Below are 25,943 nucleotides of genomic sequence, written 5' to 3'. Positions count from 1 at the left end.
TTACAAAAATCTTAAAGTTAAAAAAGAGAGAGAGAAAGAAACAAAAGAAGGTGGTGGTGGTTTGGAGAGGTTGCTTAGCAGTTAAGGCATTTGTTTGCAAAGCCTAAGGACCCAGGTCCGATTCTCGAGGTCACACGTAAGCCAGATGCACATGGTGGCGCATGCATCTGGAGTTCGTTGGCAGGGGCTAGAGGCCTTGGCGTCGTGCCCACTCTTTTTTTTTTTTCTCTCTCTCTCTCTCTCCCTGTCTCTAATAGATAAATGAAAATTTAAAAATAAAATAAAATAGGAAGAAGTTTTTAAAGCTGAAACGTGCCCCAGTTCTGGCTCCGAGAGGCACCCCCGCACCCATGCCAAGTGGACTCCTCCGGCCCCGCCCTGGACGCCCCGCCCCCAGGACCGCGCAGCCCCGCCCCAGGACGCGGGCGTTGCCTGGCAACCGCCCGGGGACACAGCCGTTGCGGTCCCAGCGGAGCCTCCCCGGAGGAACCGCGGCCCTCCCGAGGCATGGGCGACCCGCCGTCCAGCCCCGACCCCGCCCAGGAGCGGAGGGCGTCCCAAGCCTCGAACCGGAGGCGCAGTCGGGAGTCCTCGCAGGCCCAGGTGTCGTTCCCCGACGACGTGCAGCTCCAGGGGCCGCAGCGGGGCCGGCAGGGCTCCCGGACGTCAGGGGCTGGCCTGGGCCAGACCGACGCGCAGAGGGCACCGAGGCCCAGCCTGACCCCACGCGGGTCCCAGGGCCAGGAGGACCAGCCCAGGGGCCCAGTGTACCCCTCAGGCCTGCCCTCGGGGTTCCAGCCTCCTGGCTACGTGGCCGAGGGGACCCCACAGCATCTCCCGCACGCCCAGGGTCTCTTCCAGCAGCTGCAGCCTGCCTTCCATGACCCCAGCATGGATGACCTCAGCCAGCTCAACTTCTACCAGAAAGACCAAGTGCAGTTCAGCCAGTCAACCCAGCAGGGTTTCTACCTGAGGGATGACGTTGACCTCCATTTCTCACCCTCCCAGCTGGGCTCCATGTCCCCCAGCAAGGAGCTGCCGGAGCCCGAGCCCCTGGAGCTGGCCGTGCAGAATGCCACAGCCTACCTGATGCAGAAGGGTGATAACAATGACATCAGCCTGTGAGAGGGGGTGGTGGGGAGGCAGGGACCCAGGCGGGGTGGGGAGGGGACGGGGTCACTACTCACAGTAGCTGCCAGCCGCTCTGGGTTTGTAACCCTGCAAAGAATTGGGGAAGAAATAACAAGTGTCACTAGTGTGTACACACCTGCACTAGGCATGGCCCACCTCAGTGTTTCCTCACAGCTGGGATACTGTGAGAAGAGAGAAGGCCACAACCAGGGAGGTTCGGTCACTTAATCCCAGGAAGCAGCAGCATTTAGAACGAGACAGCTGGCTGCAAAGGGCTCATTCCTATCCACTGAACTTCCCTGCCTGAGGAAGGTACTTGTTAGAGCTGTTTAATTGTCACCACAAACCAACTGTCACCTTCCACGAGGTACACGTTGTAGACTACAGTGGACTGTAGACATTAAACATGGCCTAGTGTGGTGGCCCATGCCTTTAATCCCAGCACTCGGGAGGCAGAGGTAGGGTTACTGTGAGTTTGAGGCCACCCTGAGACTACAGAGTGAATTCCAGGTTATCCTGGGCTAGAGCGAGACCCTACCTCAAAATAACAAGGGCTGGGGAGGTGACTTAGTGGTGAAGGCACTTGCCCGGGAAGCCTAAGGACCCACGTTTGACCCTCAAGATCCCATATAAGCCAGACGCACAAAAGTGAGGCGAGCGCAAGGCAGCACGTGCTCACTAGATGACACAAGCGCCTGGAGTTCAATTACGGTGGCTGCAGCCCTGACACACCAATTCTCTCTCTCTGTCTCTGTCTCTGTCTCATCTCTCTCTTGCTCGCTCACCCTCTCTCAAATAAAAATAAATGCTTTGGAATCAGACCAGCCTGGTTTCCAACGGTAACTATGCCATCGTTGTGTGACCTGCTGCCCCCAACCTTCCTAAACCTTAGTTTCCTTTCAGGTGGGAGGAAGGAGTGAGGGGGAGGGATCATCATCATTGTGATGAAGGTTCAACATGGTTCCCCAGTGTTCTGTTTGGTGTCTGGATTAGATGGATGGGGGTCATTACCACATTATTACCACTGGCCTTCTCTCCTCAAACCCCCTTCCTCTACTCCCACCACACTAAACTTTCTCTATGTCTCAAGGCCTTCCTGGGTTCCCAGCCATCATCTCTGAACCCTGACAGTTGTCCTTCTTCCAAACCTGCTTTTCATGTCTTACCGCATTGGCTGTGACCATCAGAACATGATTAAATAAAATGCTAGATTTAGTTTATTGGATTGTATGTCATTGGCATATCAGACTGTTGGGTACACCGGGACAGGGACACTTTCTGGTCCTTCCTGTGTCCCTAGCACCACACACGAGACCAGTCACACAGCAGTAGGCTCAGGGAACTGAGTGATGTCCCCCCACCTTTCTCTCGTCCCGGGAGGCAGGTATGAGCACTTGGTGAACCTGTTGACCAAGATCCTGGACCAGCGACCAGAGAACCCCTTGTCCATCCTGGAGTCTCTGAACCGCACCACACAGAAGGAATGGTTCCACCCCAAACAGGACACCCCACAGATTGACCCTGAGATGCAGCACACCTATGAGACCGCAGAGAAGCAGATGGCTCTTTTCAGGCAAGGTGATCAGGAGACAGAAGAAGAAATGGTGAGTGAGCCAGTGGGGGGAAGCACCCGCCCACCACCACCACATAATAAGTGATGGTGGACTAAAATATATACCCACTCACAAAGGAGGCAGAGGGCCTTGATCACCAGATAACACAGGCTAGAGAACAAAGGGAAAGTTTTGGTTTCTATCAAGCAACTTAGGTTGCCATGGGCGGGAAGGAGGCGGGTCTTTCCTATGAGCCTTACTGTTCAACCCTCCCTCTAGGAAATAACGGGGACCTGTAGGCATTTTCTTGCACACTTGCTTTCCTCCAACCTCTGTTTCCCCATTTGTAAGTTGAGGCCTGCTAAGAACTCTGCCACCCATGACCCAAGAACATGGCACCACCCTCCCAGTAGTTTCTCCTATGGTCCTGTTTCCAGAAATAAGAGATGCATAAGACTTAGATGGAAAAGCCAGGTCTGTGGCACACACTTGTAAGCCCAGCGCTTGAGCGGCTCAGGCAGGAAGGGAACAAGCATGAAGCCAACTTGGGCTACACAGTTTCAGGCCAGCCGGAGCAAAACAGTGAGACCCAGTCTCAATAATAATTTAAATATCTTATTTATTTATTTGTTGATTTGACAGAAAAAGAGGGTGAGAGAGAATGGGTGTGCCAGGGCCTCTAGCCACTGCAAATGAACTCCAGACACATGTGCCCCCTTGTGCATCTGGCTAATGTGGGTCCTGGGGAATGGAAACCTGGATCCTTTGGCTTTGCAGGTAAAGGTCTTAACCACCAAGCCATCCCTGCAGCCCTCAATAATAATTTTAAAAATTAGGTAAAAGGGGCTGGAGAAATGGCTTAACAATTAAGGTGCTTGCCTGTGAAGCCTAAGAACCTAAGTTTGATTCCCCAGGATCCACGTAAGCCAGATGCATCTGGAGTTCATTTGTAGTGGCTAGAGGCCCTGGCACGGCCATTCTTTCTCCCTCCCTCCCTCTCCCCCCTCCTCTCTCTCTCTCTCTCTCTCTCTCTCTGTCACTATCAAATAAATAAATACATTTAAAAAGTGAAAAAAAATTAGCTGGGTGTGGTGGCGCACACCTTTAATCCCAGCACTCCGGAGGCTGAGATAGGAGGATTGCTGTGAGTTCAAGGCCACCCTGAGAATACATAGTGAATTCCAGGTCAGCCTGGGCTAGAGTGAGACCCTACCTCGAAACACCACAAGGAAGACTGAAAAGAAAGACAGGTTTTACCTGATAATTTGCCTGCCTTGAACTGCACCTGTATCCTTGCTCCCCTCCTCTTAAGAGACTCAGAGCCTAGGAGGCCATGCCGTTAGGCTCCTCCTCCCAAGAAGCCCCGCCCCTTAGCACTCTGCTCCTTTCTAGGCCAGCTCCAAGCAATGTTAATGCCTTGGACTGCACCACCCCTTTAAAATGCCAAGACCTTTTAAAACTGTGGTTCGTTTTTCTTTTCCTTCCTTCTTTCTTTCCTTCCTTCCTACCTTTTTTTTTAGAGGGGGGCAGGAATGTACAGGTAAGGGACCAAGAAAGGTTTGAATATAGTTTTGTTTCCAATTTTTTTTTTTTATTGACAACTTCCATAATTGTAGACAATAACTCATGGTAATTCCCTTCCTCCCACTTTCTCCTTTGCAACTCCACACTCCATACCCTTCCCCCTCTCAATCGGTCTCTCTTATTTTTCTTGTCGTCGTTTTTTTTTTAATTGAAATCTTTGCCTTTGAGCTTCTTTTTTTGTTTGTTTGTTTATTTATTTATTTATTTATTTATTTATTTGAGAGCAACAGGTAGAGAAAGAGGCAATTAGAATGGACACATCAGGGCTTCCAGCCACTGCAAACGAACTCCAGATGCGTGTGCCCCCTTGTGCATCTGGCTAACGTGGGTCCTGATGAATCGAGCTTCGAATTAGGATCCTTAGGCTTCATAGTCAAGCACTTAACCACTAAGCCATCTCTCCAGCCCTTGTTTTTGTTTTTCTGAGTGCCGGGATTAAAGGCGTGCACCACCACACCCGCCTTGCTTTTGTTTGTTGTTGTTGTTGTTGTTGTTTTTCGAGGTAGGTCTTACTCTAGCTCAGGCTGACCTGTAATTCACTATGTAGTCTTAGGGTGACCTCAAACTTGCAGCAATCCTCCTAACTCTTGCGTCCTGAGTAATGGGATTAAAGGCATGCACCACCACACCTGGCCTCTCTTTTATTTTGATGTCATCATCTTTTCCTCCCCTTATGATGGTTTAATATAGGTAGTGTCAGGCACTGTGAGGTCATGGATATCCAGGCCATTTTGTGTCTGGAGGAGCACATTGTAAGGAGTCCTACCCTTCCTTTGGCTCTTACATTCTTTCTGCCACCTCTTCCACAATGGACCCTGAGCCTTGGAAGATGTGATAGAGATATTGCAGTGCTGAGCACTCATCTGTCACTTCTCAGCACTATGGAGCCTTCTGAATCATCCCAAGGTCATTTCCATCTGAAAAGAGAAGCTTCTCTAACCAAAAGTAAGAGTAACATTAATATATGGGTATGAACAATAAGAGAGGTGCTTACGGGGCAGTTTGGTGAGCATAGTATATACATTTAGCCAGACACCAGCAGACATTACACCCCAAGGGCTCATGATTACCTGTTGTAAGTTTTCAGTATCAGGGGTGTATTTCCTCCCATGGAGCAGGCCTCCAGTCCAATTAGAGGGCAGTTGGTTTCCACCATAACAGACATGCCACTATTGCACCTGTTGGCTCATTCGGTCTGCCTGGCCAAATTTAAGGCTTGTAGTATCCACTGTTGAGTATCTTCACTGGTTGTTTCTCTCTCCCATTGAACTGCATGCAGCGTAGCTTTTTCCAGCTTTCTGTCAGCTGGTCTACATGGAGGAGGTTTTCAGCTCAGTTCCAGCAGGATTTTTCACTGGCCTTGCAGCCCATATGTGGAGTCTTCAGCAATAGGGTCTTACCATCTATTCCTGGTGGGAACCAAGAGGCTTGGCAATGGCCTGTAATGTTTTGGGGGTATCCATGACCTCCCTGGCCATTAACTTACTGGAAGATATCCCATCCCTGGCATTGAAAATTTTCTAGTAACAATCTATGACTCCTGAGTGTTCCATTGTCCAAAAACATAGGTTTTTCCATATGACTTATTTGTACCCTCTTAGATTTTGATTAGCCCTCCCTCCACCTTTCCTTTATTCAGTCTCTTCCCCTGGCCTCACTTAGTCCTTTTCATACCCATTAATTTGTTGTTCTGTTTGCATATTCACAATACCATCCTATTAAGTACCCCCTCATTCCCTTCCTATTCCTTTTATATCCACTTTCTAGATTACTAGCCTCTGCTACTGAGTTTTATTCCTACTCACTTAGAAGACTAATCATTTGTAGCTAGGATCCACATATGAGAGAGAACATGTGATGTTTGGTTTTCTGGGCCTGGGTTACTGTGTGGTGGTCCCAGGCCCAGAGAGTTTGATCAAGGTTAAATTTGTAATGGACTGATGTGCTTGGCTAGAGATATTGGACTGAGAGATTTAAGATTTTAAGCTGGAAAACTTTAAGCAAGTTAAATTTACTGGCACAGAGACTGGCTTTAGATTACTAAAGCTGCTATTGTCAAACACATTAGCAATCTTAAAGGACCATGGAAGGATGCCTGAGGAAAGGCTATCATAGAAATGCAAACACTTTTGGAAAGAGTTGATTGGAGAAGGAACCTGCTTTTCAAGGCTATGATTTGTTTTGTCCCTGAATTAAGAATATGGCTGTGTCCTACACACCTGGTATTGGTTTCAGAAGCATGAAAAATGCACGGAGTGGTCGTGAATTGCACATGCTCCCAGGAGCTGCTGCTGAGATGTGGCGTGAGATAGGGCCTGATGCCCTGATTGGCTGAAAGAGCCTTTGGAAAATGTGAGGAGTGGTCATGAATTGCACATGGTTCCAGGAGGTGCTGCTGAGATGCAGCATGACGCAGGACATGATGTCCTGATAGGCTGAAAGAGCCTTTGGAAGATGGACCGTGGTTTGCATGAAGACCTCAAGATGTTTTGGATATACCAGGACTGTGCAAGGGCTACCATGGAGTGCACTGTTGGCCTGGGATGGAAGTGTTCCCTGGCTACAATGCCCAGCTGGAAGGGCAGAATTGGAAAATCTGGAGACTGTCAGTCTCTGGTTATGTTGAACTTGAACTGCAGAAGTTTGATGTTTGTTTGATGGTGGTTGAATTTGCATTGTGTTAGTCTCTTCTTGCTATCCCAGTTTAAAATGTTTACTCTGTGCCTTTTATATGTTAGAAATGTTTAACTTGTTTGATTTTACAGGTCTTAATATCTTAAATTGGTCAAGACTTTGGGGACCTTTGAAATTGAACTGAGTACAATTTACAATGTGTGATGGTTATAAATCTATTGGGGGCCAGGGGCGGAATGTGGTGGTTTGAATAGATGGCCCCCAATATATTCAGTTCTTTATTGTTTGTAGTTTGTATCTGCTGGCTACCTGGCTGGAGGCAATGTCACTGGATGATTTTAAGGTGTGGTGGTGGGTTTCCTATTTCAATCTAAAGATATGGAAAGTGTGCCTAGCTGCAGTTCCTGAGGTGTGCTGTGGCTTTTGACCTTTAGGCTTGTGCTTCTCTCTCTCTCTGCTTGGACCTGTGAAGGCAGGCCAGCTTCTTCTGTTATTATGGAACTTCCCCTGGATCTGTAAGCTTCAATAAATATCCCTTCCTCCATAACTGTGCCTGGTCTGGAAGTTCATCTCAGCGAAACTGAATCTGTCTGTTACAGTTACCTCACTAAGTATAATCCTTTTAAGATCCATCCATTTTTTCCTGCAAATTTCATTTTTCTTTACCACTGAGTAGAATTCCATTGTATAAATGTGCCACATCTTCATCATCCACTCATCAGTTGAGGGACATCTAGGCTGGTTCCATTTCCTAGCTATTATGAATAGAGTGGCAATAAAAACATGGTTAAGCAAGTATCTCTAAGGTAGTGAGACAAGTCCTTAGGATATATGCCTAGGAGTGGTATAGCTGGGTCATATGGTAAATCTATTTTTAGCTATCTAGGGAGCCTCCACAATGGCTGGACCAGATTGCATTCTCACCAACAGTGTAGAAGCGTTCCTCATTTTCCACCTCCTCCCCAGCATTTATAGTCATTTGTTTTTCATAATGGGAGCCATTCTGACAGGAGTGAGATAGACGCTCAATGTCATTTTAATCTGCATTTCCCTGATGGCTAGGGATGTATAACATGTTTTTAGATGTTTATATGCCATCTGAATTTCTTCATTTGAGAACACTCCATTTAGTTCTATTTTTTTTAATTGGGTTCTTTGATTTCTTATTATTTAGTTTAGTTTTTTTTTTAGCTCTTTGTATATTTTGGATATTAATCCTCTGTCAGATGTGTAGCTGGAAAAGATTTTCTCCCATTCTGTAGGTTATCTCTTTACTATATTCAGTGTCCTTTGCTGTACAAAAGCTTTGCAATTTCTTGAGGTCCCAGCAGTTGATCTGTGGTTTTATTGCCTGAGCAATTGGGGTTATATTCAGAAAGTCTTTGCCAAGACCAATATGTTGAAGAGTTTCCCCTACTTTTTCCTTTAGCTGTTTCAGAGTTTCGTGTCTGATATTCAGGTCTTTGATCCTTGGACTTAATTCTTGTGCATGGATACCAATAAGGATCTATTTTCTTCCTTTTACAGATACATATCCAGTTTCCCCAGTATCATTTGCTAAAGAGGCAATCTTTTCTCCAGTGAGTATTTTTGGCATTTTTGTTGCACATCAGGCGGCTATAGCTACCCAGACTTACATCTGGGTTCTCTATTCTGTTCCATTGATCTACATGTCTGTTTTTGTGCCAGTACCATGCTATTTTTGTTACTATGGCTCTGTAGTATAGGTTAAAATCAGGTATGGTAATACCACCAGCCTTATTTTTGTTGCTCAAGATTGTTTTAGATATTCGAGGTTTTTTGTGCTTCCAAATGAATTTTGGGATTTTCTTTTTCTATTTCTGTGAAGAATGACATTGGAATTTTGATGGGGTTGCATTATATGTTTAGATTGCTTTTGGTAAAAATGCCATTTTCACAATATTGATTCTTCCAATCCAAGAACAAGGGATGTCTTTCCATTTCCTAGTGTCTTCTGCAATTTCTCGCTTGAGAATTTTAAAGTTTTCATTGTAGAGATCCTTCACTTCCTTGGTTAGGCTTGTTCCAAGGTACTTTATTTTATTTTTTGATGCAATTGTGAATGGGAGTGACTCTCTGATTTCATCCTCAGTGTGTTTGTTGTTAGCATATACGAAGGCTACTGATTTCTGTGTGTTTATTTTGTATACTGCTATGTGGCTATAAATGTTTATCAACTCTTAACAGTTTGCTGGTAGAGTCTTTAGGGTCCTTTATGCATAGAATCATATAATCTGCAAATAATGATTACTTGATCTCTTCCTTTCCAATTTGTATCCCTTATATGAGTGTCTCTTGTCCTATTGCTATAGCTAAGACTTCCAGTACTATATTAAATAAAAGTGGGGACAGTGGACACCCTTGTCTTGTTCCTGATTTTAGTGGACAAGCTTCAGGTTTTTCTCCATTTAGCATTATGTTGGCTGTAGGTTTGTGTCGCGAGCACTCTCAAAGGTGATTGGTTGAGAAGATTCCGCCCACAAAGGTCAATGATACGGAGACACTGGTGTACTTGCAAAGGAGTTTACTGGGATGAAAGTCACACGCAAGCAAGTCCAAACTATCACAACTAATATTATAGCTAATATATAACCAAATTATATTCATCACTACTAACACAAGAATATTTCTAACGAGTCTAACATGTATACAACCTGATAACGCGAGACTTGGGCTGCAGTAACGCAAGACTTGGGCTGCGACGTCTCGGACGCTTTACGACCTGGCAACGCGGAGTCCGTACTGCGACTTTTCTCTCGGTTTGCGGTGTTTCAAGCCGAGTCTTGATCGTTCGGACAGCGTGTCGGGCAGATGAATTCGGATCGGTGATGTGTCTCGCAGAGGTCTCGGTCCGGACTGCTGAGCAACCTTTCAGTCAGTCATAGTGTCGGGAAGACTGAGACAACGGTTGCTGAGCAGCTGGGGTTTTTATACTTTCCACTACTTATCTAAAGTTCCACACACACACCTGCTAATCTCCACTATGTCACCGCACACAGCTTAGTCTTAGTTTTTGCTTACAAGGTTTGACTTTGCATTTTTACTCTCACCAAAAAAAAACTTATTTATCTAAACTGGCCCTGGACCATATGCTTGTCCTTACATGCTCATAACAGTTTGTCATTAATAGCCTTTACTATGTTGAGATATGTTCCATCTATTCCCAGATTCTGTAGGACTTTTATCATGAAGTAATGTTGGGTTTTGTCAAATGCTTTTCTGCATCTAATGAGAAGATCATGTAATTTTTGTCCTTCAGTCCATTTGTATAATTTATTACAATTATCGATTTGCATATGTTTAATCATCCCTGTGTCTCTGGGAAAAAGTCTACTGGGTCGGGGTGAATGATCTTTAGTATATTTTTTGTTTTTCGAGATAGGGTTTTATTCTAGTCCAGGCTGACCTGGAATTCACTATGTAGTCTCAGGTTGGCCTCAAACTCATGGAGATCCTCCTACCTCTGCCTCTCACGTGCTGGGATTAAAGTCGTGTGCCTCCACACTGCCTGAAATTCTTTTTCTTTTTCAACTTATTTTTATTTATTTATTTGAGAGAAAGGGTGGGGAAGGAGTGGCAGATAAAAGAATGGGCATGCCAGGGCCTCCAGCTGCTGCAGTTGAACTCCAGACACATGTGTCACCATGAGCATCTTGGTTATGTGGGTCCTGGGGAATTGAACCTGGGTCCTCTGGCTTTGCAGGCAAGTGTCTTAACCGCTAAGCCATCTCTCCAGTCTTAACTTATCTTTCTCTCTCTCTCTTTCTCTCTCACACCCACACATGGAGGAGGCAGTGAAGGCCTGACTTGTATCTACCATCCTTTAGCATTACTAACTTCTTTGTTCAAGACCTTTCTCTCCTCTTTTTAATTTTTTTGTTGTTGTTTGAGGTAAGGTCTTGCTGTAGTCCAGGTAGACCTGGAATTCACTCTGTAGTCTCAGGTTGGCCCCAAACTAATCATGATCTTCCTACCTCTGCTTCCTGAGTGTCAGGATTAAAGGCATGTATCATCATGCCCAGCTCTTTCTTTCCTTTTGCTGTCTGACTTGGAAATTATTTTTAAAATATTTTACTTATGGGTTGGAGAGATGGTTTAGCAGTTAAGGTGCTTGCCTGCAAAGCCTAAGGACTGATGTTTCATTCTCCAGGTCCCACATAAGCCAGACACCCAGTAACAAGTGTGCAAGGTCACACATGCACATAAGGGAACGCACGCATCTGGAGTTTGATTGCAGTGGCTGGAGGCCCTGGCATGCCAATTCTTTCTGTCATTTAAAAAAAAAAAAAAAAAACCTGGCGTGGTGGAGAACGCCTTTAATCCCAGGACTCAGAAGGCAAAGGTAGGAGGATCGCTGAGAGTTGGAGGCCACCCTGAGACTACAGAGGGAATTCCAGGTCAGCTTGAGTTAGAATGAGACCTTACCTAAAAAAAAAAACAAACAAAAAAACAACAAAGCAGTCTGTTGGACTTCCCTCAAAAAACATTTTATTTATTTCTTTATGAACAAGAGAAAGAGGTAGAGAGAGAGAGAATATGGGCACATCAGGGCCTCTAGCCATTGCAAACAAACCTTGTGCATCTGGCTTATGGGTACTGGGGAATCAAAGCCATCAATCTGGGTTCTTAGGCTTTGTAGGCAAGTGCCTTAACCACTGAGGCATCCCTCTCCAGCCCTGCCTTGAAATATTTTTGAATTTGGACACAAGTCACCATTGACTAACAAGTGGCTCTTTTTATTAATTTACTTGAGAGACAGACTGAGAGAAAGAGGCAGACAGAGAGTGAGTCTGGACTCACCAAGGCCTCCTTGCATGCACCACCTTATGCATCTGCCTTCACGTGGGTGCTGGGGAATCGAACCCTGGCTATCTATCAAGCTAGCAAGTGTCTTTGATGGCTGAGCCATCTCTCCAGTTGTTAAGGTCTCCAGGCTAAAGTTTCTTAGGTTGGAGAGATGAGGGCTTCAGCCCTTCACCCACTCTCTGCAGGCGGACGGCCCGGTGCCCGACATCATGGAGGCAGCCTACTACTTTCTGCAGGCCGAAGTGGGCCTGGGCCTGGACGAGAGCTCGCTCATCTTCCTGGCCCTCAAGCAGTTGGCGAAGCAGCAGCCGGTCCGCACGTGCCGCTTCTGGGGCAAGATCCTGGGCGTGGAGCGCAGCTACCTGGTGGCCGAGGTGGAGCTGCCAGAGGGCGAGGAGGAGGCGGAGGAGGAGGAGGCCGAGGAGGAGGAGCTCGAGAAAACGGGGGACGCCCCGCCCCGGCCGCAGTGGAAGCCGCCGCCCGCCGTGCCCACCGAGGACAGCGGCTCGGGGGCCAACAAGTACGTGTACTTCGTGTGCAACGAGCCGGGGCTGCCGTGGGCGCGGCTGCCGCCCGTGACGCCCGCGCAGATCGTGGCGGCGCGCAGCATCCGGAAGTTCTTCACGGGCCGCCTGGACGCGCCCGTGGTCAGCTACCCGCCCTTCCCCGGCACCGAGGCCAACTACCTGCGCGCGCAGATCGCGCGCATCTCGGCCGCCACGCACATCAGCCCGCTCGGCTACTACCGCTTCCGCGAGGACAGGGGCAGAGACGACGAGGAGGTCGACGACGAGGAGAAGGGCGGCGGGGGGCGCGACTCCTGTGAGAGGAACCCCGACTTCGAGGGCATACCCGTGTACGAGCTGGTAACCTCCATGGCCAACTGGGTGCACCACGTGCAGCACATCCTGCCGCAGGTGAGAGCCCGCCCTGAGCTCATGTTGCAGCGGAATGCGCCAGACCACCCACCTTTCCTTCCACCCACCAACCCAACCCTCCATTCACCTATCCTGTCTATGCATTCATGCATCAACTCATCCACCTACCCATCCATTGACATACCCATTCTTCCATTCACCCATGCACCCACCCACCTCATCCATCCATCCACCCATCCACCTACCCACCCACCCATCCACCCATCCATCCATCCATCCATCCACCCACCCACCCACCCACCCATCCATCCATCCATCCACCCACCCACCCACCCACCCACCCATCCATCCATCCACCCACCCACCCACCCACCCACCCATCCATCCATCCATCCATCCATTCAACCATCCATCCATCCATCCATCCATCCATCCATCCATCCACCCATCCACCCACCCACCCATCCAACCATCCACCCATCCAACCATTCACCCATCCAACCATCCACCCCACCCATCCATCCATCCACCTACCCATCCATCCACCCATCCACTCATCCATCCACCCACCCACCCATCCATCCATTTATCCATCCATCCATCCATCCATCCATCCACCTGTCTGCCCACCCTCCCCCTCATGATAATACCCAGGTTAGAAGCCCTTGGTTTAGATGTGCTTTGGGGCTCCCAATCTTGCTGATGGTAAAAGTGGCTGGGCCCAAGGGGTGTGGTTGTGCATGCCTTTAATCACAGCACTTGGGAGGATCACTGAGAGGCCACCCTAAGACCAGTGAATTCCAGGTCAACCTTGGCTAGAATGAGAACCTACCTTGTGTGTGTGTGTGGGCGGGGGGTAGCTGGGCCCACACACCGCAGGTCAATCAAGGGCCATGTTGTGTCTGCCTGAAACCAGAATAATTGTCCATTAGCTCAGGTCAGGGCTCATAGCAGATCATTTCTGAAAAAATTTGGCCACAGGAAACAAATACCATGATTAATGGTGATGTTTTTTTATTTTTTATTTTTTTTTAATGGAACAAGAGCTTTTAGGTCTTGAACTGTGGACAGGAAAGATTCTGGACTTGTGAGGGTTGCATGCCTGCCGGCTCCCACTCTGTGGCCCAGGCCTCAAATCCACGGTGATCTTCCTGCTTCAGCTGCCAAGTGCTGGGGTTACATGAATGTGTCACTACACCTGGCTAAAATAAAGGTCACTGGAGGAAGTAGAATCAGCTCCAGGCTGACACCTGTGCATATTCATTATTTACAAGACATTAAAGCCAGCAATCTCAAGGTTGGGAGCTGGAGAGATGGCTCAGCTGTTAAAGGCACTTGCTTACAGTTGTCCAGTGCCCACGTAAAGCTAGATGCACAAGTGGTGCATGCACCTAGAGTTCATTTGCAGTGGCAGGGGATCGTGGAGGGCTCATACTCTATCTCTGTATGCCTCCTTCTCTCTGTCTCTCAAATAAATAAAAAATATATATTTCTAAAACAGAGTTCAAGGCCGGGCGTAGTGGTGCACACTCTTAATTCCAACACTCTGGAGGCAGAGTTTGAGGCCAGCCAGAGACTACATAGTGAATTCCAGTTCAGCCTGCACTAGAGTGAGAACTTACCCCGGGCTGGAGAAATGGCTTAGCAGTTAAGTGCTTGCCTGTGAAGCCTCAGGACCCCGGTTCGAGGCTCAATTTCCCAGGACCCACATAAGCGAGATGGACAAGGTGGCACATGCATCTGGAGTTCGTTTATAGTGGCTGGAGGCCCTGGCCTGCCTATTCTCTCTCTCTCTCTCTCTCTCTCTCTGCCTCTTTCTTTCTCTGTCACTCTCAAATAAATAAATAAAAATAAACAAAAAAATATTTTAATAATTACTTTTTTAAAAAAAGGAGTTCAAAGTTGGATTGGGGAGATGGACTTGCTGCACAAGTGTGAATCCTGAGTTAGGAACCCAGCAGCCATGTAACAAGCAGGAAGCTGTGGCAGCTTTTGTCATCTCAGTGGGCCGAGAATGGGGTGGGGGTGGAGATGGGAGAATTCCCAGAAGCTTGTTGACCAGGTAGCCTGGTGAGCAGGGAGACCCCATCTCAAAACAAGAAAGAAGGCCCCACTCCCAACAGTTGTCCTCTGACCTTGGCAGGTGTGCCTGCATTCTCACACATGACTCCATTTAACAAAAAAGAAGTGAAGGGGCTGGAGAGATGGCTTAGCAGTTAGCAGTTAAGGTGCTTGCCTGCAAAGCCAAAGGACCCAGGTTTGATTCACCCACACAAGCCAGATGCACAAGTTGGTGCATGCATCTGGAATTTCTTTGCAGTGGCTAGAGGCCCCGATGTGCCCATTCTCTCTCTCTCTCAAATAAAAATAAAATATTTTGCCGGGCGTGGTGGCACACGCCTTTAATCCCAGCACTTGGGAGGCAGAGGTAGGAGGATCGCCATGAGTTCAAGGCCACCCTGAGACTACAGAGTTAATTCCAGGTCAGCCTGGACCAGAGTGAGACCCTACCTCAAAAACCAAATAAAAATAAAAATAAAAATAAAAATAAAATATTTTTTTAAGAGAAGTAAGGGCTGGAGAGATGGCTTAGTGATTAAGCCATTTGCCTGCAAAGCCCTGGTGTGCCTGTTCTCTCCCTCTCTCTATTTCTCCCTCCCTCTTTCTTTCTCTCAATAATAAATAAAAAGTAAATATTTTACAATAAAGAATTGAAGGGTATCTTTGGTTATGTATTGAGTTTGAGGCCAGCCTGTATTACATGATATTTAAAAAAAAAAAAAAAAAAAAGCTAGGGCTAAAGACATGGCTCAGCAGTTGAAGGTACTTGCTTACAAGGCCTGTTGTCCCACGTTCAATTTACCAGCAACCACATAAAGCAGGCTGAACTTGGCAAGAGTCCTTGGTGCATGCACACATATTCGCAAACACAAGTCCATATAAAAGTTTGTTTATGTTTTTTCAATATTATATTTTTATTTATTTATTTACTTATTTGGCAGAGAAAGAGGGAGAGAGAGAGAGAGACAATGGGCGTGCCAGGGCCTCCAGCCACTGCAGAAGAAGTCCAGACATGTGCGCCCCCTTGTGTGTCTGGCTAACGTGGGTCCTGGGGAATCGAACCTGGGTCCTTTGGCTTTGCAGGCATATGCCTTAACCTCTAAGCCATCTCTCCAGCCCTGTTTTTGTTTTTTTAAAGTAGGGTCTCACTCTAGCCCAGGCTTACCTGGAATTCACTATGTAATCCCAGGCTGGCCTTGAACTTGTAGAAATCCTCCTCCCTCTGCCTCCTGAGTGCTGGGAGGCCAGGTGTGTGACACACTAGGGAGGAAGGAGTGGGCAGTTGAGCTGCAAGAAGAACTCAGAGCCAAAGGTGGGCTGGGCAGATGCTTCAGTGGCTATTTGCTTGTAAAGCCTAATGGCCCAGAGTTTGATTCCCCAGCACTCATGTAAAGCCAGATGCACAAAGGGCATATTTCTAGAGTTAGTTTTACAGTGGCAAGAGACCTCTGTGTGTCCATACATTCTCATTCTGCCTCTCTCTCAAGAAGTCCTGGAGTTAGATCCCCAGCCCTGAGAAAAGAGAGAGGGGAGGTAGGGAGGAGGGGCATTCATGGCTCTTGAGCAGGTCACAGAAAACAATAGCCATCCAATGAGAGGCAGAGGTGACCCTCCCTCCCATTGCACAGATGAACACACAAGCGCCTGTAGAATGTCAGGCAGAGAGCTTGAGGTCTCTTTTCCAGGGTGTGACCCGACAACCAGGTACTCACTGAGTCTGCGGGCATGACAGGGTCACAGTCAGTGGGAGGCAGGAGCCCCCAGCTCACCAGCACCTGGCCTGTTCCCTGAGCTGTGCCTCACCTGCCCTCCTGCTCAGGGGACAGGGCCACACTCCAAGCTCCTGCCTGACCCTTCATCTCCTCCCCGCAAAGGCTGCGCTCCATCCTGAGGTGCTGCCTGGCCTTTCTGCCACACCCCCAGGGCCGCTGTACTTGGGTGAACCCTTTCCGGAAGACAGAGGAGGAGGAGGAGGAGGACAAGGGAGAAGGGATGGAGGAGATGAAACAGGAGATGGGGCCGCCACTGCTGACCCCAATCTCAGAAGATTCAGGTAAGAGCTCATCCTCTGGGGCAGGCATGACTCGATAGCAGACTGGGAAGAGGCCATCCGAGTGGGGGGAACAGCTGGACCCCTGGCCAAATGCCACCTATCATTGTCCTGCTCGCTCTTCTATAAGATGGGTGCCAGGCTGGACATGGTAGCTCACGCCCGCAATCCCAGCAGTCAGGAGGGGGAGTCAGGAGGATCAGGAGTTCAAGGGCATCCTCAGCTACATATTGAGTACAAGCCAACTTTGGTTATGGGATACCTTGTCTCAAAACAAATAAACAGGCTGGAGAGATGGCTTAGAAGTTAAGGTGTTTACCTGCAAAGCCTAAGGACCCAGGTTCAATTCCCAGCACCCACGTAAACTAGATGCACAAGATGGAAGGCGCCATGTGTCTGGAATTTGTTTGCAATGGTCAGAGGCCTTTCTCTCTCTCTCCCTCTGCTGCCTCTCTCTCCCTCCCTCCCTCTCTCTCTCTCTCTCTCTCTCTCGCAATTAATAAAATAAAATAAAACAAACTTTTTTAAAAAGGAGCTGAGGGCGGGCTGGAGAGATGGCTTAGCGGTTAAGCCCTTGCCTGTGAAGCCTGAGGACCCCGGTTCGAGACTCGACTCCCCAGGACCCACGTTAGCCAGATGCACAAGGGGGCACGCGCATCTGGAGTTCGTTTGCAGTGGCTGGAGGCCCTGGCGCGCCCATTCTCTCCCTCTCTCTCTATCTGCCTGTTTCTCTCTCTGTCTGTCACTCTAAAATAAATAAATAAAAATAAAAATAATTTTTTTAAAAAGGAGCTGAGGGGCTGGGGAAATGGCTTAGTGATTAAGGTGCTTGCCTGTGAAGCCTAAGGACCAAGTTCGATTCCCTAGGACCCACGTAAGCCAAATATACAAGGGAGCACATACATCTGGAGTTCGTTTGCAGTGGCTAGAGGCCCCGACATGCCCATTCTCTCTTTTTCTCTATCTGCCTCTCTCTCACACACACAAATAAATAAATAAAAATACATTTTTAAAAAAAGGAGCTTAGTGGTTAAGCGCTTGCCTGTGAAGCCTAAGGACCCCGGTTCGAGGCTTGATTCCCCAGGACCTACGTTAGCCAGATGCACAAGGGGCCGGGCGCACGCACCTGGAGTTCGTTTGCAGTGGCTGGAGGCCCTGGTGCGCCCATTCTCTCTCTGTCTCTGTCTCTTCCTCTCTCTGTCACTGTCGAATAAATAAATAAAAATAAACAACAAAAAAAAAAAACTTTAAAAAAAAGGAGCTGGAGAAGCCAGGCATGATGGCACATGCCTTTAATCTCAGCACTTGGGAGGCAAAGGTAAGAGGATTGCTGTGAGTTCGAGGCCATCCTGAAAATACAGAGTGAATTCCAGGTCAGCCTGGGCTAGAGTGAGACCCTGCCTCAAAAAAAAAAAAAATATATATATATATATATGTATATATATATGTATGTGTGTGTGTGTGTGTGTGTGTGTGTGTGTGTGTGTGTGTGTATGGGGAGATGATGGTTCATTGGGTAAAGGATTTACACAGGGACTGGAGTTTGATCTTAAAAAGTTGAGAATGGGCTTAATGGTTAAGGCACTTGCCTCCAAAACCTAAGGACCCAAGTTTGATTCCCCAGAACCCATGTAAGCCAGGGGCACATGGTTGTGCATACATCTGGGGTTCATTTCCAGTGGTTAGAGGTCCTGGTCCATTCTATCACTCCCTCTCTAGTAAATAAATTAATTAATTAAAAAGCTGAGCATGGTCATGCGCACCTATAACCCCAACGCTGTGGAAGTAGAAGCAGGACAATCCCAGGACCTGTTGGTTAGCTAGTCTAGCCGAATGGGTAAGCTTTGGGCTCAGTGAGAAACCCTACCTCAGAGGAAAGTAAAAGGTAGAGGTAGGAGGGTCCCTACGAACTTGAGGCCACCCTGAAACTACATAGTTAATTCTAGGTCATCCTGGACCAGAATGAGACCTTACCTCGAAAAAAAAAAAAGGGGGGGTCAGAAATAGTAGCACACACCTTTAATTCCAACATTTGGGAGGCAGAGTTGGAGAATTGCCATGAATTTGAGGCCAGCTTGAGACTACAGAGTGAATTCCAGGTCAGCCTGGGCTAGAAAGAAACCCTACCTTGAAAAGCCAAAACAGAAAACAAATTTAAAAAGGGGACAAACATCAGGCTTGGTGGCACATGCCTTTTAATCCCAGCACTTGAGAGGAAGAGGTAGGAGGATCACCATGAGCTCAAGGCTAGCCTGGGACTACAGAGTAAGTCTCAGGTCAGCCTGGAGTACAGTGAGACCCTATCTTGGAAAAAAAAAAAAGGTAGGGAGGGGAACAATCTGGGCACTGCTTCTGAAATGTCTACATTGTGAATGACCTGCATTTGTCACAAGGCAATGGCCTTGAATTTAGACTATGGTCTTTTTCCTGATAGGGGACCAGAATGAGACAGGGTCCCACTCTGTAACTCAGGTTGCCTTCAAATTTCTGGCAGTCCTCTAGCCTCAGCCTCCCAAGTGTTGAGATTTCAGGGATGTGGTTCTTCCCGCCTCCCCCCCCCCCACACACCTAGCCAGGATCTGGCCTTTGGAGGCCACGTGGACTTGGCAAGAGGGAGAGTCAGGGAGCTCCCAGCAGAAACTGGCTAGAAACTAGAGTTCTTTAAAAATTATTTTGATTTCTATTTATTTGAGAGAGAGAGAAAAAAAAAAGTCAGAAAGAGAGTGTACATGTCAGGGTCGCTAGCCACTGCAAGCTAACTAGATGCATGGGCCACCTTGTGCACCTTGCTTACATAGATGCTGGGGAATTGAACCCGGGTCCTTTGCAGGGAAGCACCTTAACCAATAAGTCATCTCTCCAGCCTGGAAACTGGATTTGTGTGTGTGTGTGTGTGTGTGTGAAAGCAGAGGCATTCCCTGAGGCTGAGCTACTTGGAGGAGGGGAAGGAGGGCCTGGAAGAGCGCAGGTGGGCAGAGTGTGTGTAAACCCTGACTGTCAGCACAGGGCTTGTGCCCTGACCCCGAGCACTCTGGTAGAAAACCATGACCAACTCAGAAGGAGGAGCCTCTTAGTTCCCTGCTATCACCAAGAAGAAACAGGAGATGAGCATCTTTTTTAAATTTTTATTTATTTGAGAGAGAGAGAGAAAGGAAGAAAGAGGCAGATAGAGAGAGAGAGAATAGGCATGCCAGGTCCTTCAACCAATGCAAACAAACTCCAGATGCATGTGCCACATTGTGCCTCTGACTTACAAGAGTACTGTGGAATTGAACCTGGTACTTTGGCTTTGTAGCCAAGCACCTTAACTGCTGAGTGATCTATCCATCTTTTTTTTTTTTTTTTTGAGGCAGGGTTTTGCTGTAGCCCAGGCTGACCTGGAATTCTCTATGTAGTCTCAGGGTGGCCTTAAACTCACAGTGATCCTCCTACCTCTGCCTCCTGAGTGCTGGGATTAATAGTGTGTGCCGCCACACCAGGCTGAGATGAGCATCTTCGTTTCCTGGTGCAGACACAGGAAGAGGCTTCCAGGGCCACATCAGGAGAGAGGGTTCCAACACTAAAAATCGATGCCACTAGCTGTTGCCCCCTTCCCTTGCTGAGTCTCTCTCTTCCTTCTCTCTACCCTGCAGGAGGCAGGACATGGAAGGGGGGCCCCCTGACCTCACTGCTCCTCTCCTCCCTCCTTGACAGAAATCATGCACCTGCCGCCCTGGACCACCCGCCTGGCCTGCAGCTACAGCCCGCAGTATGCCGTGGCCCTCGTACGTTCCAACCTCTGGCCAGGGGCCTTCGCCTACGCCACTGGCAGGTATGACCACTCCTTGTCTAAGGGGCTCCATGGGGGATCAAATAAAAAACCCCAGGACTGGGGCAATGGCTTAGTAGTAAAGTGCTTGCTGTGCAAGCATGAGGACCTGGCAGTCTTGTAAAGCACCTGCCATCCAGGCCTGGGGAGGAGAGAACGAGAGGAGCCCTAGGGTGCATTGACAAGCATCTAGCTGAATCGTGAGCTCTTGGGCCCAGGCTTGAATCCTCAGCACCCACGTGAAGTCAAAAAGTCAAATGTGCTCAGTAAGAGACCTGGCATGATTCTTCTCTCTCCCTCTCTCTCTTTCTCTCTCTCACACACACACCCTAAGGACTCATGTTTGACTAGGTCCCACGTAGGCCAGACGCACTTTGACACAAGCGTTTGCACATGCACACAAGGGGATGCACATATCTGGAATACAGTTGCAGTGGCTGGAGGCCCTGACACACCCATTCTTTCTCTCTCTCACACACACACACACACTCACTCACTCACTCACTCTCTCTTTTTCTCTGTCTGCTTGCAACTAAGGGGGAAAAAAAGAATAGAGAATCAGAGAGGGAAAGGAAATGGCCCAGGGCGACACAGCACTTGTGGAATACAAACCTGGATTTCCACCCCCCTGACCCCAAGGTGGGAGTCTCACCTCTGGAGGAATAACTGAACAGTTCTGCCAGTTATGAGGCTCTTCCCTCTGAGGAGCAGAGACACTTGCCACCAGAATCTTCTGCTACTTGCTCCCAAAAGATAGACCAGCCAGTCAGTCCCCGCCTTCCCTTTCTCAGCTACAAACCGCGCTCTTTCCAGCCCTTCTGCTCCATTAGAGTCGGGCTGTGTCACCGCCTCTGTCCACCAGAGGGCAGGTTGCTCACAGCGTTGCCTTCACTCTGAACTGCTCGGGGTCCTGAGCTCACAGTCCTGGTGGACTTCATGGAAACTTGATGCTTCAGCTGCTTCCTTGGAGAGGAGGGTGAGAGAGAGAATGAGAACGAACACAGAGGGATAGAATGGGCACACCAGGGCCTCCTTCCACTGTGAACAAACTCCAGACACATGTACCACTTCGTGCATCTGGCTTTACCTGGGTTCTGGGGATTTGAACCCCAGGCTGTCAGAGCTTGCAAGCAAATGCCTTTAACCATTGAACCATCTTTCTAGCCCGATTATTTTTATTATGAACTTTAGTTTGGCCATATTGCATATTGGTGATATTCCCATTGGGTTGTATTTTTTTAAACTGCTTTAAAGTTTTACTTATTTGAGAGAGGTAGAATGAAGCAGATAGAGAGAGAGAGAATGGGCATGCCAGGGCCTGGAGACGAACTCCAGATGCATGTGCTACTTTGTGCATCTGGCTTACATTGGTCCTGGGGGACTCGAACTTGATTCCTTCGGCTTTACAGACAGGCTCCTTAACTGCTAATCAGTCTCTCTAGCTCTCACACCCAGGTTTTTACATGAGCAGGTTTTTACATGAGTGCTAGCAATCAAATTCAAGCCCTCTCAGGTCCTTATGCTTATGTGGAAAGCACTCTTACCTCAGTGAGGCTCAGCTGAGACAGGAGGATCAGATCACATGTTCATGGCCAGCTTGGGCTACATGATTAGACACTCTCAAAAAAAAAAAAAAAAAAGCAGCTGTGGTGGTGCACGCCTTAATCCCAGCACTCGGGAGGCAGGAGGCAGACGTAGGAGGATCACAGTGAGTTTGAGGCCACCCTGAGAATACGGAGTGAATTCCAGGTCAGCCTGGACTACAGTGAAACCCTACCTAGAAAAAAAAAAAAAAGTAGCGGTGGGGGCAGGGGTGCTGGAGAGATGGCTTAGCAGTTAAGGCACTTGCTTGCAAGACCTGTGGATCCAGGTTCAATTCCCTAGGACCCACATAAGCCAGATGCACAAGGTGGTGCATGTGTCTGTCTGTTCGTTTGCAGTGGCTATAGGACCAGGTGCACCCATTGTCTTTTTCTATCTGCCTCTCTCTCACTCACTCATATAAATAAACTAAATAAATAAAATGGTTTTTAAAAATATTTTAGGGATGGAGAGATGGCTTAGCAGTTAAGGCATTTGCCTGTGAAGCCAAAGGACCCAGGTTCGATTTTCCAGGACCCACGTAAGCCAGATGTACAAGGTGGCACATGCATCTGGAGTTTGTTTACAGAGGCTGAAGGCCCAGGCTTGCCCATTCCCTCTCTTTCTATTTCTCTCTCTAAAATAAATAAAAAATGTTTAAAAAAATTTAGCCAGGGTGGTGGCACACACCTTTAATCCCAGCACTTGGGAGGCAGAAGTAGAAGGATTGCCATGAGTTCAAGGCCACCCTGAGACTTCATAGTGAATTCCAGGTCAGCCTGAGCTACAGTGAAACCCTACCTTAAAAAACAAATTACATATATGGAGAGAGAGACAGCTGGAGAGAATGCTCAGTGGTTAAACACTCTTGCTTGCAAAGCCTGCTGGCCCAAGTTCAATTTCTCAGTACCCACATAATGCCAGATGCACAAAGTGGCACATGTGTCAGGAGTTTTGACATGCCCCTTCTCTCTCTCTCTCTCTCAGGTACATACAAATTAAAAGAAAATTAATTATAGGGCTGGAGAGATGGCTTAGTGGTTAAGTGCTTGCCTGTGAAGCCTAAGGAACTCGGTTCAAGGCTCAATTCCCCAGGACCCACGTAAGCCAGATGCACATGTGGCACATGCATCTGGAGTTTGTTTGCAGTGACTGGAGGCCCTAATGCGCCCATCCTCTCTCTATCTGCCTCGTTCTCTCTCTCTGTATGTCACTCTCAAATAAATAAATAAATAAATAAATAAATAAATAAATAAATAAATAAATAAAAATAAACAAAAAAAAATATTATAAAAAGAGAAAAACAAAAAAAGGAAAAACTGGAAAGTAAATTTATGTGCCCACATTGTTCCAGGAATAATTGAAAGTGTTTCAATAACCCAACAAGTGTAAGTTTTATTTTTAAATTTGAAATTAACTAAAATTAAATAGAACCCACTCCACCTAACATTAGCAGAACACACAGTCTTCTCAAGTGTCTGGGGACATGTTCCAGGATAGATCATGTCCTGAGTCACTGGCATGTCTCAGTCAATGTGAAAGGACTGAAGCCAGACCAAGTATATTCTATGGAGAACTGGAGCCTGATCAGGTAGCAATACTTGGGGCTGGGAAGGTGGCTCTGGGGATCAAGTGCTTGCCTCACAGGCAGGAGGACCTGAGATTGATTCCCAGAGCCCACATGAAGTGCTGGGCATGGTGATGTGCCTATAATACCAGCACTGGAGGCAGGAGGCTCTCTGGAACACTGGCTAGCCTATCTAGCCTAACTAGCAAGCTCCAGGCTAACCAGAAACCATGTCTGAAACACACACACACACACACACATACACACACACACACGTGCGCGCCTGCACAATAACCTGACTTCAGTTCCCCAAGTGCCCACATAAAACCAGTTGCACAAGGTAGTACATGTATCTGGAGTTTATTTACAGAGCAGCTGGAGGGCCTGGCGCACCCCTTCTATCTCCCTTCCCCCTCCCTCTCTCTCTCTGCTTGAAAATAAATTAATTTAAAAAAAATAAAAGAAACTGAAGTTAGACATGGTGGTTCACACCTATAATCCCAACCCTCAGGAGGCTATGACAGGAGGATCATCACAAGTTGATGTTCAGTCTGGTCTAGATAGTGAGTTTGAGTTCAGCCAGGTCTACAGAGTAAGACCCTGCTAGGAGAAAAACAAACAAATAAATAAATTATTTAAGTAAAACTAAATTAAGTTCTCCAGCCATCACCCCCCCAGTTCATTTCAACTGTCCCATGGCTGTTGTTGGATAGCATCCCTGCACGGAGTAGGTGCTTGGTAGCTCCATGGTGACCATGGTCAGTCCCTGCCTCTGCTCAGCCGAACCCTCAAAGAGAATGCCTCCTTGTCTCTCCAGGAAGTGTGAGAATCTCTACATTGGCTGGGGTCACAAGGACAATCAGGAGAACTTCAACCCGACCCTGCCATGCCCAGTTCAACAGGAGTACCCCGATGGTCCCGAGATCAGGGAAATGGACGACCCCACGGTGGAAGAGGAGCAGGCCCTGAAGGCCGCTAAGGAACAGGCTCTGAAGGCTGCTCAGGATGAGGCTCTGAAGGCCACTGAGGAGGAAGAGGAAGATGAGGAGGACGAAGACAAGAAGGACCTGTAGGGCTGAGCTCCTCCTAGCCCTTTCCCAAAGCAGACACACAGCCCTGTTCCCTTATGCATAGTATGCTTCAAGTTGTCGATATCCTGTTGGCTTCACTAGTATAAGTAAAATTAAAATAAATAAATAAATAAAAGCCCTGTGGTCTTCATTCAACCACCACATTGTTGACCTGGACAACGAGAGGGCTGTGGGGCTCTGCTTGGGGCACAAACATTGCTTGCTGGAATCCCTATGTTTTCCACTAATTCATTCATTTATTTCTTCTTCTTTTTTATTCTTATTTTTTCGAGGTAGGGTCTCACTCTTGCCCAGGCTGACCTGGAATTCACTATGTAGTCTCAGGGTGGCCTTGAACTCACAATGATCCTCCTACCTCTACCTCCCAAGTGCTGAGATTAAAGGCGTGTACTACCATGCCTGGCTTTGCTCTTTTTTTTTTTTTTTTTTTTATTGCGAGAGATTAAGAGGGAGAGGAAGGGAGAATTGGCATGTCGGAGCCTCCAGCCACTGCAGTCAAACTCCAGATGTGTGCACCCCTTGTGTGCATGTGCAGCCTTGCATGTTTGTTACACTGTGTTTGGCTTACAAGGGACTTGGGGACTCAGACATGAATCCTTAGGCTTCACAGGCAAGTGTCTTAAGTGCTAAGCCATCTCTCCAGCCCACAACATTTCTTTGATCATGTATGTGAACACATTCACAGATTCCAGGCGTTAGTAGGTTGGCCTTTTTTGAGGGGGCTGTGATGGTGATTGTCAACTTGATTGGATTTACAATCATCTAGGAAACAAATCTATGGACAGCTAATAGGGTGTTTCTGGAGAAATTTAAGTGAGGTGGGACCATCCCATGGGCTGGTGTCCCAGAAGAAAAAGGAGAAAGCACACCTCTACCACACCCTCCAAGGCTCAGGGATCATTGTGGAAAAGGTGGCAGAAAGAATGCAAGACTGGAGCTGGAGAGATGGCTTAGTAGGTTAAGTCGCTTGCCTGAAAAGCCTGAGGACCCACTTTCAACTCTCCAGAACCCATGGAAGCCAGACACACAAGGTGATACATGTGTACAAGGTCACTCGTGCACAAGGTGGCACACATGTCTGGAGTTCAATTGCAGTGGCTGGAGGCCCTTCCATGCCAAATTCTCTCTTCCTCTCTCTCATTGCTGTGAGTTCAAGGCCACCCTGAGACTAGATAGTG

The 25,943-nt window shown here is 47.7% G+C and overlaps 1 protein-coding gene across 5 annotated transcripts; it reads left to right on the top strand.

Moving 5' to 3' along the window:
• Positions 1-507: 507 nt before the first annotated feature.
• LOC101596870 (radial spoke head protein 6 homolog A) lies at positions 508-24,874 on the top strand. Of its 5 annotated transcripts, none has more exons than XM_045133845.1 (6): positions 508-1,121; positions 2,516-2,735; positions 11,915-12,646; positions 16,592-16,721; positions 20,412-20,529; positions 24,492-24,874. In XM_045133845.1, the coding sequence occupies exons 1-6, from the start codon at positions 508-510 to the stop codon at positions 24,745-24,747; spliced, it is 2,070 nt and encodes a 689-aa protein (XP_044989780.1). In that variant the 3' UTR covers positions 24,748-24,874. The 5 variants fall into 5 exon arrangements, with proteins under 5 accessions (XP_044989780.1, XP_044989781.1, XP_044989782.1 ...); XM_045133846.1 differs by having other exon boundaries at positions 20,351-20,529; positions 24,492-24,634; XM_045133847.1 differs by having other exon boundaries at positions 16,543-16,721; positions 24,492-24,634.
• Positions 24,875-25,943: the final 1,069 nt, after the last annotated feature.

Source organism: Jaculus jaculus, chromosome 14, assembly GCF_020740685.1.
Source record: "Jaculus jaculus isolate mJacJac1 chromosome 14, mJacJac1.mat.Y.cur, whole genome shotgun sequence".
NCBI lineage: Eukaryota > Metazoa > Chordata > Mammalia > Rodentia > Dipodidae > Jaculus > Jaculus jaculus.
The sequence above is the reverse complement of the archived record's forward strand: the minus strand, read 5'-3'. Positions and strand labels throughout refer to the sequence as shown.

Excerpts from the sequence above, each read along its gene's own strand:
- LOC101596870 (XM_045133845.1), top strand. The coding sequence starts at position 508 with ATGGGCGACCCGCCGTCCAGCCCCGACCCCGCCCAGGAGCGGAGGGCG. Across the intron at positions 2,736-11,914 it reads AGGAGACAGAAGAAGAAATG|GCGGACGGCCCGGTGCCCGA; the intron begins GTGAGTGAGCCA and ends CACTCTCTGCAG. Across the intron at positions 20,530-24,491 it reads TTCGCCTACGCCACTGGCAG|GAAGTGTGAGAATCTCTACA; the intron begins GTATGACCACTC and ends TTGTCTCTCCAG.